This window comes from Ananas comosus, linkage group 16 (genome assembly GCF_001540865.1).
Source record: "Ananas comosus cultivar F153 linkage group 16, ASM154086v1, whole genome shotgun sequence".
In the NCBI taxonomy this organism is placed as follows: Eukaryota; Viridiplantae; Streptophyta; class Magnoliopsida; order Poales; family Bromeliaceae; genus Ananas; species Ananas comosus.
This window is the reverse complement of record NC_033636.1, coordinates 5,049,463-5,066,381: the sequence shown is the minus strand read 5'-3', so window position 1 is coordinate 5,066,381 and position 16,919 is coordinate 5,049,463. Positions and strand designations below refer to the sequence as shown.

Here is a 16,919-nt window from a genome sequence, read left to right as displayed (position 1 = left end):
CTTAGAAACCAAATTTCATAAATTTTTTGCTTCGTTTGTCTAGTAAACGAATAGTCTCAAAATGAACGGCTGAAAATAAAAATCTCATAAAAATAGTGATAAATTACTCAAATTTCAAATCAGAAGTATTGGACTTGCTATTGATGTTAAGTAGAATTTTCTATTAAATTTTCATCTAATTTGGATACTTCTACACCGTTGAATTTAAAAACGTACCACATCGGCAGTTAAAATAGTTATTTTTGAGACCTTTTGATCGCTTGGTAAATGATGTCAAAAAATTATAAAATTTGGTTTCTAAATAGTTTCAATAGGGTAGATTATATTTAACGGAGCCGATCGTCGAATCGGATTTTCTATCATCGAAAACAACTTACAAGCACGAAGGTCTCCGTACTTTCGAAAGTACAGAAGACTTACTCTATATATATATATATAGTCCGTCTGGGGTACTATCGATAGCACAAAAGATTTGGTGCTATCGAGTTTTCCGCCATTAGATTTAACTCTCTGATTATTTTTATCCGTTAGATTATACTATTCAACCAACCACTCACTCAACCCCGGGGGGCCACATCATTCTAACCACCCATTTCTCAATCTAAGGGCTAAAAAATCAATAGCACCAATAGCTTGGTGCTATTGATAGTATTCCAGCCTAGTATTATATATATATNTAGAGCCCTACCCGACGTGCTGAGCTAGAGGTGCCCTACTGCAGGTAGATGTTTTGTTTCGAGTTTATGTACATAGTGGACTTAACTCGCCAGTGCGAGTAGCTTTGTATTTTGAATTTGGACTATGTATATGAAACTCAATTTGTTTAGCTTCTGTTTTCTCTAGCGGCTCTCTACTACTGTTCGTAGTAGTGTTTGATTTACAGGTACAGCTATCGCTTCGTATACAGGAAAAATTTCTTTGTATACGGCGGATTTGTCGGCGCGCCCGGAGAAAGTGTAATCCGGGGCGTGACATACAGTATTTAATCCAATGGTTAGAAATAATGAAAAGAGTTGATCCAAAGGCTAAAAAACTGGTAGCAATAATGAAATTTTGCTACTAATAGTAGCCCAGTCCAACTCATATAGAGCTAGGCTGGTATACTATCGGTAGCACGGAGGCTTCCGTGCTACCAAGTTGTTTTCAATGATGCGGTTTCTAAATCGACGATCGGCTCCGTTAGACTTGATCTACACTATTGAAAGTATTTGGAAACTAAATTTCATAATTTTTCGATATCATTTGGCTAGTGATCAAATCTCTCAAAATTGACAATTTTAATGGTAGATATGATGCGTTTGTGAATTTAACGGTGTAAAACAATCCAAATCTGATGAAATTTTTATAGAAAATTCTTTTCACTATTTAGAATAAGATCAGTACCTCTGATCTTAAACTCAAGTCTTTTATCATCATTTTTGTGAGATTTTTATTTTCAGCCATTCATTTTTAAACTACTCGTTTGATAGTTAAATGATGCCGAAAAATTATGAAATTTAGTTTCCAAATATTTTTAATAGTGTAGATCAAGTCTAACGGAGCTGATCATCGATTTGGAAGCCACATCATTGAAAACAACTTGGTAGCACGAAGACTTCCGTGCTACATATATACAGTAGCCTAGCGCTCCTGCTCTCTCTCTCTCTCTCTCTCTCTCTCTCTCTCTCTCTCTCTCTCTATATATATATATATATAATATAATATATGTGTGTGTGGTGTGGTTGTGTGTTGTGGTGTCTGTGTAGGACTACTATTCTATCGTGTGAGCATAAAGTAGTTTGCGGTACTTCGAATTTTTGCTCATTGGATCAAAAGTTGCTACGGTGGATGCATTAGCAGTCCCCTTAGGGTGAGTATCCCCTAGAGTTGAGTGGTCCCCATGGTTTAATAATATTAATGCAATGGTTAGAAATGATCATGGAGTTGATCTAAGGACTAAAAATCAAAAGCCACAACTATTTTATGCTTCAGAATATATATATATATATATAATATTATATATATATATATATATATATACAGTTGAGCTAGAATACTATCGATAGTAAACGGCCGTTTTACTACCGATTTGTTTCGATGATAGAGCTTCCAAATTGGACGATCGGCTCCGTTAAATATGATCTAAACCATTAAATATCTAAGAAATCAAATTTCGCGCACTTTCGATATTGTTCTTTTATCCATCAAGTGAACAGAAAATAATTGCGCTGAAATGATATGCTTTAAAAAATGATGATAGGAGTCATGTAATCAAGATCAAGAGTATAGATCTTGTTTTAAATAGTTTAAAGAATTTTCTAACAAAAATTCAATTGATTTGGATATCTTTACGCCGTTAAACTAGAAAACGCCTCTTTATCGACTATTAAAATTACAAATTTTAAAACCCTTTGATCATTAGGCAAATGATGCCGAAAAAATTTGAAATTGATTTCTAAACAGTTCAAGATGGTATAGATCATGTTCAACGAATGCGATCGTCAATTTGGAAGCTCTATTAGTCGAAAACAAATAGTTAGTAAAACGGCTCGTTTACTATCGATAGTATCTAGCAAAACTCATATATATATATATATATATATATATATATATATCATATATATATAATATATATATAATATATATAGTTGAGCTAGAAATCTATCAAAAACATCAGAGGGTGTTGATTTTGAATTTTTAGCCATATATATATATATATATATATATATATATATATATATATATATATATATATTTTAGTTGAGCTAGAATACTCTCAAAAACATCAAGTGGGTGGTGCTTTGATTTTTAGCCATTGAATGAGAGATGTAAGTTGGAATGATGGTGGTAGGTGGTAGTAGGTGGAATAGTGTTTAATCAAAGGGCTATTTAGTAATCAGAATAGATCCAAGGGCTGGAACCTAGAAGCACCAAGGAGTTGGTACTTCTAAAGTATTCTAATCTCAATTTATATATATTATATATTATATTATAATATATATAATATATATATAATTAAGTTGCAGCTAGAATACGTCTCAAAAGCGTTAAAAGGATGGTGCTTTTGTGTTTTTAACCATTGGATGGAGAGATATAGAGTGAGTTTCATGATGGGGTAATAGTGTGGTAGGTAATAGCGTTTGATCTAAGAGATATTAGTAATTAAGGGCTAAAAACTTACAAGCACTAATGGATTGGTGCTTTCAAAAGTATTATAGCTCAATTATATATATATATATATATATACAAACTCACCATTGAATAAAATTAATATTTGATAAGATAAAAGTAAAATCCCTGAGTACAACGAATTTTTTTTCTTTCTACCATTGATATACAGCAACCATTCCACAAAAAAGACCTATTTTTAGCCCAAAAGGCTCCGAGTAGTTCCTTCAAACGCTTGCAAAGTCTCTCATCCCTTCCTTCAACAGTAGTTTTACATGTTATTGAGAACAAGAAGTCGGAAAATATAAATAGTCTCTTCAATAAGAAAAGAAAATTTGCACATCTACACAACAACAGCACAGAATAGATGCAAAGACAATACAACACTGAATGTTCCGACCATTTTGAATGTTAGAAAGAAAATAGTTGAATCGTCGAAACTGTACACTTTTTTATGGCCTTGAAAAGAATGTTAACTGTTTCAATCTCTCAATTGGGAACGGCGGATCAACGGTGCAATACTCTCAACCACCCTAAAAATATGTACTTTCAAATTGTTTTTTCTCACAAGCTCAAAGACGCAAACGTCATACTTTTCCAAATTGTTGGCGAAAGAGAAGGCGCCCCAACCGCCACTGAGAGAACAGTGGGTATTATAGCACACAAAGCTGATTTCCCACGGATTCCCCTGTGGATCCCACAGTGTAATCTTTCTGTTTATCTTCGGAAGATGTTCTCTAGCAAAATGGCGTGGCATATTCTGCAAACCAAGCACAGAAAAAGTAAGCCTAAGAGATTTGCAACAGCGGATCAGAGAAATTGGTGAAATTAAGCATTAGAAGGAAATACCTTATTTTTAGCTTCCATTACAAATTTCGTAGGTTAGTAGTATGTGATAAACTTTCTCATCTATAGAAGCTCCTAATATCAAATGAAAACCTAAAAATCTCAAGGTACAGGTCTTTGACATAGTCTTTTAGATATTGCAGCCTTCAAACATAGCAACAAGGTTTGGGAAGTGTCAAAGAAACTTTTAACGCAGTAACGCAGTCAAATACAATATACAAGGTAATAATTATTAATCGTTAATAATCACTAGTTAATTCTCAATATACTGCGTTAACTCTAGTTATCCTAGATTTAGTGTTTTCCTTTGATACTAGGAAATATTCTCACTGCTTTTGGCTTCATTTGACGGCTTCTGTTAACACTTGGGAGGCATTTGGTATGCTTTTTCTAGGAGTGATTGCGGCATTTGTTGGTACACTTCAGAAATATGTAAGTTAATGTTGCATTACAAAAGTAAACTTTATCTGGCTCCGCATACAAAAAATTCTACAAACTTAGTTTAGGCAGCTATATTTACGGCCAACAATCCAGCTCGTTGTTTCCGAGCCAGCTTGTGTTCAACTGGAAATGGACTCGAGATCGAATAGCTCGTTTAATAAACGAGTCAAACACGAGGGAATTTTCAGCTCGATACCTTAACGAGCCGGGATCAGCTCGCTCGTGTTCAGCTCAATATAGCTCGAATACATATATTTTATACTAATATATTTTATATATATTATACTTATATATATTGCTTCCGGAAGCACCAACTCCTTAGCGCTTCCAACTTCTTGGCTCTTGGATCAAGTTTTTTGTGGCTTGAATGATGCATAATAGGGGCAAGCATCATCCAGGGTTTTACATCATCATAGCCCCAAAAAATTTGATCCAAGGGCCAAAAAGTTGGAAGCACCGAGGAGATGGCGTACCAATTTTCATAATTTTTCAACATCATTTATCTATAAAACGAATAGTATCAAAATAAACGGTTGAAAGTAAAAATCTAATAAAAAACAATGATGAAAGACAAATTTCTGATCAGATTTACTGATCTAGCTCTAAATAGTGGAACAAAAATTCTATCAAAATTTTACTGGAATTGGATTATTCCACACCGCTAAACTTATAAATGTATCACATCGGTCATTAAAATTGTCAATTTTGAGAACTTTTGGTCACTAATCAAATGATGTCAAAAAATATGAAATTTGGTTTTTAGATAACTCTAACAGTGTAGATCAAGGCTAACGAAGCCGATCATCGATTCAGATGTCCCATCATCGAAAATAATTAGTAGAAAACTAGAACTAATTTTATTCTCTCCCTCGGCCTCCCCACCTCTGTCCTCTTAGGCTCAGGTTCGCCTCCTCTCCCACGAGCTCGGCCCCACCTCCACTAAGGAGGGCGAGAAGACCGGCTTCGGCTCCAGCTCGTGATGAGTTTGAAATACCCAACTCGAGATCGGTTCAGAATTTATTCGAGTTAGCTCATGTTTGGTTCTTTAAGGAGTTGAGCCAAACACGAGCTGGCCCTAGCTCAAGTCGTGTTCGGCTCATTGGCAGCCCTAGTTATATTACATTGATGGGTAACCGCAAAGCACGATACTGAGTAAATCCAGCAATTCATACCCTTGAGTTCATAGAAAATTCATAGATTGTTTGTGAGCATAGTATAATTCTAATGTCAATTAGAAGTAACTCCTGTCAAGTTGGTCCACCGCACTGTGAAATGTTAATAACTTGTAGGCATAGTACATTTTGAAGAAATTACACTTCAAGAAGCTTCATCAAAAGCATCTGTCTATTTCTGTCTGTGAGTGTGTATGTTCTGATTTTGTAAGTTGACCTAAAACAAAAAATTCCACGGATATTAACCAAAGCACATTTGACCAGCAAACAAACAACAAGGACTACCAATTTTTAAAAGGGCCCAAAAAACACTCACTCACTTCAACGAGTGAAGACAAGAGATACTGATATTAACATATTCTTTCCGTGTTCGTTTAAAGGAACAAACTATAAATTTCAGCAATATCCATGACCAATTACCTTGCTACTTATGCATTGTCATGCAATTTTCAAGTACCTCTGCACTTGCGCATTGTCCTACAATTTGCAAGTACCTCATATGACAGCTGACAACACATGAGTTTAGAAACAGCTAGAAATATAAACTAGGAGTGCGCCATTGAAATTGGCATGGTTTTCATGCCAGCCCAAGCTCAGTCTTTTATCAAATAGATAGAGCTCAAGCCAGGCTTTCGAGATAAATTTGTTGAATGCACCTAGCTTGAGCTCGAGTCAGTTTCCATGAACTCAACTTAGAAAAGCTCAAAACTATGCATGATTTACTAAATAAAGTAACTGATCCTGGTTAGTGTGGGTCTGGAGCTCTGCTTGTCTAGTTAGTGTGGGTCTTGCTTTCCATATAACGGTGAAATTCAGCCCCACATAGGACAACTTCGATTGTGGGGCAATTAAACAGTTTTGTTCAAATCTGATGTGGTTTCAGATCCCAGACAATAGGGGGCTTCTGCCTTAAAGAGAGCGGTCCCTCTATTAAATATCAAACATGCCAAGCTTGAGTTAGTTCAAGCTAATACGCTAATTATTTCGAGCCAACCCTAGCATGTATGAGCTTGCTTGAGCTTGGTTATTTTAAACTCCTACTGTAAGCAAGATAACTAAACCTAATACATTCAAATGTGGAACATTAGAGTAAACCTAATACATTCAAATGTGGAACATTAGAGTAATGTAATTGTTTAGGAGCCAGCAGAACAAACATTTGTTTCAAATGATAGATGATAATCCACCATTTGAAATTTATCTTCAATCTACTAGCATGTGCAAGCTTTTCCTAACTTCAATTGCCTACGAGTTTATAACAAGTATATCAAATCTAGAATAATTTAGCATGTGAAACAGTTTTAAAGGTGAAACACAACATGTACAAAACAGCAAAAATAGCTTTCCTTGCAAAGAGTAGTGTGAGCAACTTGCATACATAGGGAAACATGCCATGTGGTCTTGTTAGCTAACATTCATCGGCTATAAATAGCAGAATAACAAAAAGGTGAACTTACCATGAAAAAGCTGCTATAAACATAGGAATCCTGCATTACTATGAGAGTGGAAGGATTCTTTGATTTAAATAACTTCGCCCTTTCAAGAGCTCTATCCACTTCCTCTTGTGTGACAGGCCTTCGTTGCGATATTAGTGATGGCATTTTTTGGACCTTTGCCACAGCTATGTGAAAGAAAAACAGAAGAACAAATTAATACAAGAACTTCTAAAGTGAAAATTGCCTCCTAGATGTAAGAACTATTTCAGCAAGAGGAAACTGACCCTCCCCTCGTCGACGTACATGTCCGTAGTTTATTAATTTCAAGGATTTCGAAGACTTGATTGTTGTTTCAGAGGAGTCCATTTCATTGAAATTGACTTGCTTCTTGCTTGATGAGTGTGGCGTTGATGTTTGTGAATAAGGAGCTGAAAAACATAAAAAAGTTCTTATAAATAGGAGAAATATGGTGCAAGCAATTTAAAAAATTAATGAAAACCTCAAGTGCGTGTGTGTGAGTTTGTGTGCGTGTGGGGGTGTGTCTGTGTGTGTATAACTACATAGTAGAATTCTTTAATCATTCACCATTGTCCTCCTCTGGTGTGGAGTTAGCCTTTCTCACAATTAAATTTTGCAAGTTGTCCCAAGCCAACGACATGACATCGCGTTCTCTTGGAGCAACTTGACTTGCATTTTGTGCAGATGACGGTAAAGGGACCTCCTTCAAGTGGTTTGCATTGGCCAACGAATTTCCTTCGAGAGATAAAGGTCCAAAGTGTGGGCTGCTACAAGCTACATGAATCCAATTACAATTAAATCAATTGGAACAACTATAAAACATCAGAAATAAGTGACATTAACCTAGACAGATGCAAGCAATAACAAGCATGAAAATTCTCGAAATGCACATTCTCGATCATACCGAGGAGACTTGTGATCGTTTTTGTCTTCTTCGACTTACCGAAGCAATCAACAGATCCCTTTGAAGCCGACCTGCTTAAAGTGTTACAGTTCTTCTTCAATGGTGGGAGATTTTTGAAGGAATCACTCACTCCTATTCTCTTCTTTGAATTGACCCCTAAGCTATCATTTTGCGAAGAATCAGCAGCCTGAGTGTCCTCTAACACGGTCTCCCCCTCCTCTTCCTTTTCCTGTTCCTCTGTACTACTCTCGATGGTGACAATGACATCACATTGGGGTCGGCGAGCAGAAAAGGCTGCCTCCTTGTCGCATGCAGTTGAATCAAAAACCAAAACTGAGAATCGCAGGCGCCCGTCATACTGGAAAACCAAGAAGTCACCAGCAGCCAGAGAATGATCTGCAACAAATTCTTTCCACCCGCTCTCAAGTCTAAATCCCTGAGAGTTCTCCACCAATTCTGCATTCCATATGCTGCCACCTGGACCTTTTAAAGAGACCATTCCAGGAGATTCATTCTCAAGGTGCTTCCGAAATGCAGGTGGGATTTCCTACAGAACCCATGAATTAAATTTGAATAGAATGCCCTATCGGTCCCCTAACTTTTAGCTAAGTTACACTTTGGTTCTTGAACTTTTAAGCTGAACATTTGACACCCTAAACTCTCAACTGTTTCGCTTTAACCCTTAACCTTATTTACTCTAAGAAGAAAAAAAAGATAATCACTGCACTAGCGCATCCTTACATACATGCAACACAATGGTTCCATCCATTTAGTTACAACCCTTTCTCCGCTTAAAAATTGCACGGTTGGATGAAAGTAAGAGATTGGCGGAGAACTGAGGGTTCATGGTGCACCAACATACATAACTAACTACATATGCACTAGGTGCAGCGAATAAATTTTTTCCTCCCAAGGCAAGGACTGAAGTGAACCATTCTAAGAGTTTGAGATGTTATACGTCCAACTTGAAAGTTCACGGACCAAAGTGAGTAGAACTCCAGAGAATACTAATGAAATTTAGCTAATTAAATTTGTTATTAAAGGCCGATTTATATATCAAAAGATGAAATCTTTACTCGAAGTCATGCTTTTCGAGAGCATTTTCTGTTTAGTGCATTGCAATTATTGATAATCTAGAGATCAGTTGATGAACTCATGCAAGAAATCAGGTAAAAATGCACTCTAATCAATTAAATTGGTGATCTTATCAAATTCAATAGTGATTCACTACGTCGAATTCAATAGTGATTCACAATGTCGAATATAAATGTTAAAAACACCGGTCTCTGGCAGCTTAAGCTTTTAGCGGTAAACGATTGCTTCGCGTCCTTTATTAGGTCCTAAGTTTGCATCCCATGAGGCATGTCGCCTCATTAAAATTTTCTCCCGTTTTATTAAAAATCTATATATTGGGCACATAAAAAATAATAAATAAATAAATAAATAAAATCTCGAGCCCAAACATGAGGGTTGTTTTGAATACATATTAAAAACACCATCATCTGGTAGCTTAAGCTTGTACAGAAAAGCTGTTGCTTTGCATTATTTTTTTCTACCAAATTACAGCTTTGGAGGTAATATAGAGGCCAAAAAGTTAGATCTCTCAAAACAAGAGATAGATTTTTGAGGCCCAATTTATTAAAATCGAAAAAATGTTGCATAATTTGATCTCAGGAAACAAAAAAAAAAAAAAAAAAAAAAAAAGGAAAAAAAAAACCCTAAAAATTTTGATGAAGAAGAGAGGAGGGGAGGATGAGGAGGCCTACCAGGTGTTGGGATAGGAGGTCGGGAAGGAAGACTTTGAAGAAATGAGGGGCCGATCTCGCCATTGGAAAGGAGGAGACGGGGACTGTCTGCCGCGCGATTTTCGTTTCCGTTTGCTTTTCTTACAAAACCCTCGTCAGGGTTTTAGCCCACATCTTAGTTTTCTTCTTCATTCCAGATTGTATTCAATCTTTCGATTTGATTTGAGGAAAATAAAATGCGCGGTGGCCCACTCAAGCCTTTGGTACGTTTCTTTTATTAGGTTTTAATGGTACTTTATTACAAGGGTAAACTTTATTTATAACTCTGTGATTTATTACATTTTTACTTTATCATCTGGATCGAGAAAATTTACTTGATTTTGCTAAAAAAATTTATAGATTAAGTATGGCACATAATGGCCAACTGTGGCACAGAATAAATTATTGTATATTACAAAATAAAGAATGATACTCTATAAATTGTAAGACTCTAAAAAACTGCAATAAATATAGCATAATAACTATCATGTGATTCGTAAATTTTTATTTTTATTTTTCTACCCTATTTAACAGTAGTTTTTTTCGGTGTAATAAAAATAAACATATAATAGGATAGTGGAATTTTTAAAATCATAAGGTAGGTAAAATTATGCTCACCAACAAGGGTGCTAATTAAAGTTTATTCATTTAAATAAAAGATCGTTTAAACAAGTTATCATCATGAAAGAGTATTATTGGAAGCGGAATCTCTATTATTGGGAGAGAAAACTTATCACCATAAATAGTTTATTACAATACTTGTATGTGAAAGATAAATCATTATTTTCTTAATTGCAGCTTGCAGTTTTTTTATCTTAAGAACTAATTACTTATACTGAAATTTTGGGATATCGGTATTCAATAGAAATTCCAACAGGAAAACATTTGGATTTTGCGAAACTTATGCTAAATACCAGTATTTGCTACCGTGTATTGGTATCCTTAATAGAGTATCGACACTCCAACTATTTTTGCTATAGAAACTATCAAATTCTGCAAAATTTCGAAAGTGTATTGGTAGTAAGTGAAGGAGTACGATACTCAAGTTTACGTAATGATACTCGCCTATGCGTAGGTGAGTTTGAGGGGGTATTTTTTAACTTTTAAATATCTCAGCCTCTCCTCTCATTTTTTGTTAGCCTCAAGAGAAAGCACCCTCTCCCTCTCCTCCATTATCTTCTTCCCCAACTCCCCCTCCGTTACTTGTTTTTTCTTTAAAATCTCTACCTTCTTCTCCAACTCCCTCTCCGTTACTTGTTTTTCCTCTAAAATCTCTACTTTCGCTTGCTCTTTCGTTTTTGGAAGCTCAATTGTAGAAATTGCAAATTTGAACTCTGCAATAAAATCGAGCTTTTAAATGCAAAAATAGAAATTGAATTTATATATTCAACTTTGGTGGAAAAAGAGAGAAAAAGGCATTTTTGCAAATCAAAACTATTTTCGATATGTTCTGACAGTACTTAAAGTCTTGGTGAAGTCCATTTTTGAATTTGGCAAGGCGAAAGCGCAGAATAAAGTGAAAATCGAAATAGGCCAATTTGCATAAAAAATCCACTAATTTTGGGCTTTTGCAAAAGTGGACCACCATTTTCGTTTTTGCAGATTCGGTTCGAATTTTCAGCAAACTGACCAAAATACCCTTATTACTTTTTCTCTCTCCTCTTTCTCTCTCCTTTTCTTTTCTCTCGTTCTTTTTTTTTTCTCTCACCGAAGAAAGCAGCGGAGGCAGAGGCGAAGGCAGAAACGGCCTGCCTCGCCTCTCACCCTCATGCTCTCGCCCTGGCCTTCGCCCTCGCCCTGGCCCTCGCCCTCGCCCGCGCACCCCCCACCTTCCTCACCTCCGAGCCTACCGAGGTCGCGTCGCAACTCTTTTTTTTTTTCTCTTCACTCTCCTCCACTGTCTCCGACGACGACGCTTCTCTTGCCCTTCTCCGCCCTTCTCGTCCTCTCCCTCTCCCTCCTCCTCTGCCGCCTTCGACGATGACGCATCTTCGCCGACGCCGACACTGTGGAGGTCGCTGCGGCGCTGCAGCCTCGGAGCGGGGGGTCCTTAGCGGCGTTGTCGTCGGGGCCGCGGCCGTTGGGAGAGAGAGCTGACCAAAAAAAATTATAGAAAAAGCAAGAAAAAAAAATAAAGATAAAAAATTATAGAAAAAAAAAGATGAAGATGAAATTGCACCGTTAAAATAAAATTGTACTGTTTTAAAAGAACGTTGCACTATTATGGACATAAGTTGTAGTACTTAAGATGTAAACTGCAGCTTTAAGATAAAAATTACACTCTTTAAACAAAAATTACACTCTTTGAAAGATATTTATACTATGTCTCCTCCTATTGCATTCTTTCAGATGTAAACTGCATCCATTAAGATGAAAGTTACACTCTTTAAACGAAAGTTGCACTCTTTGAAAGATATTTACACTGTTTCTCCTCTTCTTGCACCCTTTGAGATGTAAACTGCATCCCTTTAAGAGATATTTATACTGTTTCTCCTCTTGTTACACTGTTTCTCCTCTTAAAGGGTACAGTTTAAGAGGAAAAATAGTATAACAAGAGAAAAAATAGTGCAACAAAAGAAAAAACAGTGCAACAAGAGGAGAAACATTATAAATATCTATTAAAGGGGTGCAGTTTACATCTCAAAGAGTGCAACAAGAGGAGAAACAGTGAAAATATCTCTCAAAGAGTGCAAGTTTCGTTTAAAGAGTGTAACTTTCATCTTAATAGATGCAGTTTACATTTGAAAGAGTGCAATAAGAGGAGAAACAGTGTAAATATCTCCCAAAGAGTGCAATTTTTGTTTAAAGAGTGTAATTTTCATCTTAAAGCTGCAGTTTACATCTTAATAATGCAACGTTCTTTTAAAATAGTGTAATTTTGTTTTAACGTTGTAATTTCATCTTCATATTTCTTTTTCTATAATTTCTTATTTTTATTTTTTTTCCTTACTTCTTCTATATTTTTTTTTGTCACCCCTCTCTACTAGCGTCGGCGACAACACCGCTAAGGACCCCCCGCTCCGAGACTGCAGCGCCACAGCGACCTCCACGGTGTCGGCGTCGGCGTCGGCGTCGGCGTAGGCGAAGATGCGTCATCGTCGAAGGCGGCAGAGGAGAAGGGAGAGGGAGAGGACGAGAAGGGCAGGGAAGGGCGAGAGAGGCGTCCTCGTCAGAGACGGTGGGAGAGTCCGAGAGGAAAAAAAAAAAGAGTCGAGGCGCGGCCTCGGTGAGGTCAGAGGCGAGGAAGGTAGGGGGTGCGCGGGCGAGGGCGAGGGCGAGAGCATGAGGGTGAGAGGCGAGGTGGGCCGTTTCTGCTTCCACCTCTGCCTCCGCCGCCTCTTCGGCGAGAGAAAAAAAAATGAACGAGAGAAAAAAAAAAAAAAAGGAGAGAGAAAGAGGAGAGAGAAAAAGTAATAAAAGTATTTTGGTCAGTTTGCTGAAAATCCGGCGAATATGCAAAATTGAAAAAAGTGGCCTACTTTTGCAAAAGCGCAAAACTAGTGGATTTTTTATGCAAATTGGCCATCGAAAAATAACTAATTTTAAAAAAAAGATACTTTTGGAAAAGGCACGACATCTTATATACCAAATCGTACGAAATCGCTAGGAAGGTGCCTCTACGCATGATACCACTACAGAAAAAAAAAAAGGGGTTCTAAAGACGTTTTTATAATGATGCTTTAAGAAAGCGTCAGCATCTCTAACCCCCTATCCAAAAATACTTATCTTAGTCCCAAACATCAGCATAATATAATATGGGAACCCCAAAAATTAGTGACAAAACCTACAAACCCAAAACCTAACTAATTTATTTTTGAGCAATGCTTTAATACACTGGCTCAATTAAATCTAGTCGTCATATTTTAAGGGCGAGATTGACTTTTACATAGTAGTTACCTGCTCAACAGGTTACCATTCATTCCGGAAAAATATTAACTTATTATTTTTTCGGAATGATTACGGTCCGTGATTTAATCGACACATTGGAAAGTGTTGGGGCGAGACGGATTGGCATGGGATGCGAAATTGACACCAAATTTTAATCCAAATGCCAATGAACCTTAGCTAGTGTTGTTTTATTAAAATGTGCCTAAGGTACACTACATCTAAGTCTCAACTACCCCAAATTGGAGGAATTCTACACTATCACACTTGCACCGCGTCATCAATAACAAGCGAATCATCTTTCTTCTTTTCAAACAAAAGTACAATAAAAATACTTTTTTATAATCATGATGGGACATATATCTCTAAAAGGAGATTTTTGATTGGTTTGCTACGCCACGTCACCAATATACCCATTGCATTCTAGAATTTTTTCCGAAATTGGGGAGTTTGGACTGTAGTTGTTGGCTGAGAAGACCTCTTTAATTCCATCCATTATCTTCTTCTTCCCTGCATCCATGCTCTTTTCCTTTTCCTTTCCAATTCCCCACTGTCCCCTCTCCCTGCGCAGCCTAGCAACAACACCTACCTTGTGGACTATAGCACCTTGATGAAGGAAGCAGCCTACAACAGTAGCCTGCAGCATTCAGCTCCAGTGTAGCTAGGAAAAGTGCTCTAGCTTCAAGATTAATGCTGTAAGGAAGTGAGGAAGAGTGCGGGAGCTCACCTTATACATAGAACCAGCTGAAATTGCAGGTTAGATCATTTCTGTGGGAGTGTAAATTTGCAAGTATAAGCTGAAATTTCAGTTTTGTTAGTTGTTAGTAGTGTTCTTGGAATTCAGCTGGCATCTTTGGTTTGTTAGCAGTAAAATTAGAGGCTTGGAGTCGATCAATTTTGAAATTGATGATTCATGACTAGAGTTGGGGAAGTTAGGATGCTGCCCATATCTTCCTTGAGCTGGAATTGAAGGTTAGTGGCTTTAATTTTAAAGTTTGATCAAGATTGGTTCAATGCTGAAATTAATTCCAGGCAGATTTCGTCCACTGTTGGAATTCGTTAAAGTTCATTCAAAATTTCTATAGGAGCTAAGCTTTGAAAAAGTTGGAAGTGATCTTGACTTCGTCCTCTGCTGTGTAGAATCTTGTTTCGATCAATTCGGAGGTAAAATGAATGAGAAATTCATTTTTTTGTTGAGGTCGAAGACTGAAAAACTGTTTTTCGTCGAAGCTGAAATGTTGACCTTTATCTTTCAATTGTCATGGAATTTCTTGGGAAAATATAGGTTTTTCTTGTGGTGAAAGGCCAAGATCACTTGTGAACAAGTTCCAATTCCTAATTTTGCTGTTGGTTGGTTGTGGGAGCAAGAATGAAGTGCAACTCAGTGCTGACAGCTTAGAAGCCAGCAGCAGCTTTGAGATAACTGCAGCAACCTTTGAGCAGGGACAACAGCAACTATTTTTGGAAATTAGTTTTGATTTGGACCTTTTTGCTACAATTAGATGCTTCCAGGGTGTTCTTGAGGTAGAGAGGAAGCTGTGAATCGAGTTGCAACTATCGGTTTGAGGTGAGTAATACTGAATTTCAATTTTTTCGAACCGAATAGACATTTGATGGATTTTTTATTCGACTTTTAATTCAGCTCGATCCAACAGGGATTTGTTGGAGTTTCTTATACTTGTTGGTGATTCGGGACTAAAGGCACGTGACCGCTGGGTTTCGCTTTAATCTGTGATCGGATTTGCATACTAGGTGGGTTAATGTTTACCAAAATCATCAGAATTCCTCCTAAGTCGTAGAGTGTTAGGATGTATTTACTTATATGGATTATCGTGTTTAGTAGCTCGAATTCATGGATTTGCATGTTTTATGAAGTCTAAATTTGGAGCATAGTCTAATGATTTAGATGAATTTTATATGCTGAACTGGAATTTGACTTAGAAGAAAACAATCTAAACCTACACTGCCAGTTTCGAAATATTAACAAATTTAGCTTTAGGAGTTGTTTTCCTTCTGTATGACCGCTGTTAGCGCATTGTGGATACTCATATTAGTGTAGGTTGAGATTAAACTCGTGCTGAGGGGCCGAGCTCGTTTTTACAACAGGGTTAGGCTGTCTTGTACTGTCGGGTGCCGTCAGAACTAACGGTGGACCCAAATTTCCTCATCTTGTATTAGATTGTGCCGAGGGCACATGAGTCTTGGTTGTTAGACCAGTTGGACCCATTTGCATTGACTATAATCTGTGTGAGCCTGATTGAGCTTGATTGAGACACGCTTGCATACTTAGTTGGGTCGCGCCTACGAGTGCCGCTCGGGAGTTAGGCTTTTCTTGCGTTGATGTCGCAGTGGACAGTTCTTGGACCGGCCACCCCGTGGGTGGTGTGCGGTGTAGTTTGGATACAGGCTGGACGGCCCAATTGGCAGTCCCTTGAGATTAGGTCAGTGTGGTTGAGTTGTAGCTAGTGATGCATTCCTTTATCTACAGTGAGTCTCGGTTGGGATAGCGGTAGTATAGTAGCATATAACTATAGAGTTTCTTCTAGTTTTACTATTTTTTGCTTACCTTACTGTAGACATAATGGGTGGGCCGTTAAGGTTGGTGACGGTACCCACTAAGGACTACTCTGTTTTGCAGTAGTTCTCACACCCAGTTGTTGCTACCTTTCTGCAGAGCCGTTCGTTGCTGCTGCTGCTGTGGATTCTGACCGAGGCAAGGGAGTCGCGAGCTAGAGTCTTCCCTTCCCTGGTCTTTTGCTAGAGAAGTACCCTTGCAGAGGTAGATAGATCTTGCCATGTACATACTGTTATGGTTAGTTGTACTCAGAGCGAGATTGTGCTGTTGGTTTTTGTATGTACAGTGGACGGTTTATGTTTTATATATATATTTCAGTTCTAGCAACTCTATACTCTTGGTTGTAGCTATAACTTGTTTACAGGTGCAGCTATCGCTTCGTATACATGGTAAATTTTTATGTATACGGCGAGTCTGTTGGCGTGCCCGGAGAAATATGACACCTACACAAATATTTGTTTCCTTATTTAATTTTGTTACTTACCAAATTAGATAGTGGCTAATTTTATAAGTAATAAACCTTTATAAAATTGAATTTAAAATTCAATTTGAGCTGAAACTTTATAATTGTGTACATTAAATTCAAATTTAATTTTAATTTTAATTTTCAGAAAGAAAAAAATTATATTTAAATGAATAGTACATTTCAATTCAAATTGTTAATTTGATATTAAAATAACATGAAAGTTCAAATATATTAACTTATTTTAA

At 37.2% G+C, this 16,919-nt stretch overlaps 1 protein-coding gene and 1 long non-coding RNA gene across 5 annotated transcripts; one reads left to right on the top strand and one right to left on the bottom strand.

The window, feature by feature from the left end:
- LOC109722613 (B3 domain-containing protein Os11g0197600-like) lies at positions 3,443 to 9,955 on the bottom strand. Of its 3 annotated transcripts, none has more exons than XM_020250705.1 (6): positions 9,731 to 9,953; positions 7,965 to 8,511; positions 7,628 to 7,834; positions 7,327 to 7,470; positions 7,064 to 7,227; positions 3,443 to 3,907 (listed from the first exon to the last, which is right to left on the bottom strand). In XM_020250705.1, exons 1-6 carry the CDS (start codon positions 9,791 to 9,793, stop codon positions 3,629 to 3,631), a joined length of 1,404 nt encoding a protein of 467 aa, XP_020106294.1. In that variant the 5' UTR covers positions 9,794 to 9,953; the 3' UTR covers positions 3,443 to 3,628. The 3 variants fall into 3 exon arrangements, with proteins under 3 accessions (XP_020106294.1, XP_020106295.1, XP_020106296.1); XM_020250706.1 differs by having other exon boundaries at positions 8,004 to 8,511; XM_020250707.1 differs by lacking the exon at positions 7,628 to 7,834 and having other exon boundaries at positions 8,004 to 8,511; positions 9,731 to 9,955.
- Positions 14,082 to 16,492, top strand: LOC109722425. Of its 2 annotated transcripts, XR_002219465.1 has the most exons (6): positions 14,082 to 14,389; positions 14,502 to 14,605; positions 14,719 to 14,797; positions 14,919 to 15,200; positions 15,289 to 15,385; positions 16,308 to 16,492. It is a non-coding gene; the product is annotated as an uncharacterized LOC109722425 (long non-coding RNA). The 2 variants fall into 2 exon arrangements; XR_002219464.1 differs by lacking the exons at positions 14,919 to 15,200; positions 15,289 to 15,385; positions 16,308 to 16,492 and having other exon boundaries at positions 14,719 to 14,898.

Excerpts from the sequence above, each read along its gene's own strand:
- LOC109722613 (XM_020250705.1), bottom strand. The coding sequence starts at position 9,793 with ATGGCGAGATCGGCCCCTCATTTCTTCAAAGTCTTCCTTCCCGACCTC. Across the intron at positions 8,512-9,730 it reads ACCTCCTATCCCAACACCTG|GAAATCCCACCTGCATTTCG; the intron begins GTAGGCCTCCTC and ends TGGGTTCTGTAG. Across the intron at positions 3,908-7,063 it reads TTTATAGCAGCTTTTTCATG|AATATGCCACGCCATTTTGC; the intron begins GTAAGTTCACCT and ends CTTGGTTTGCAG.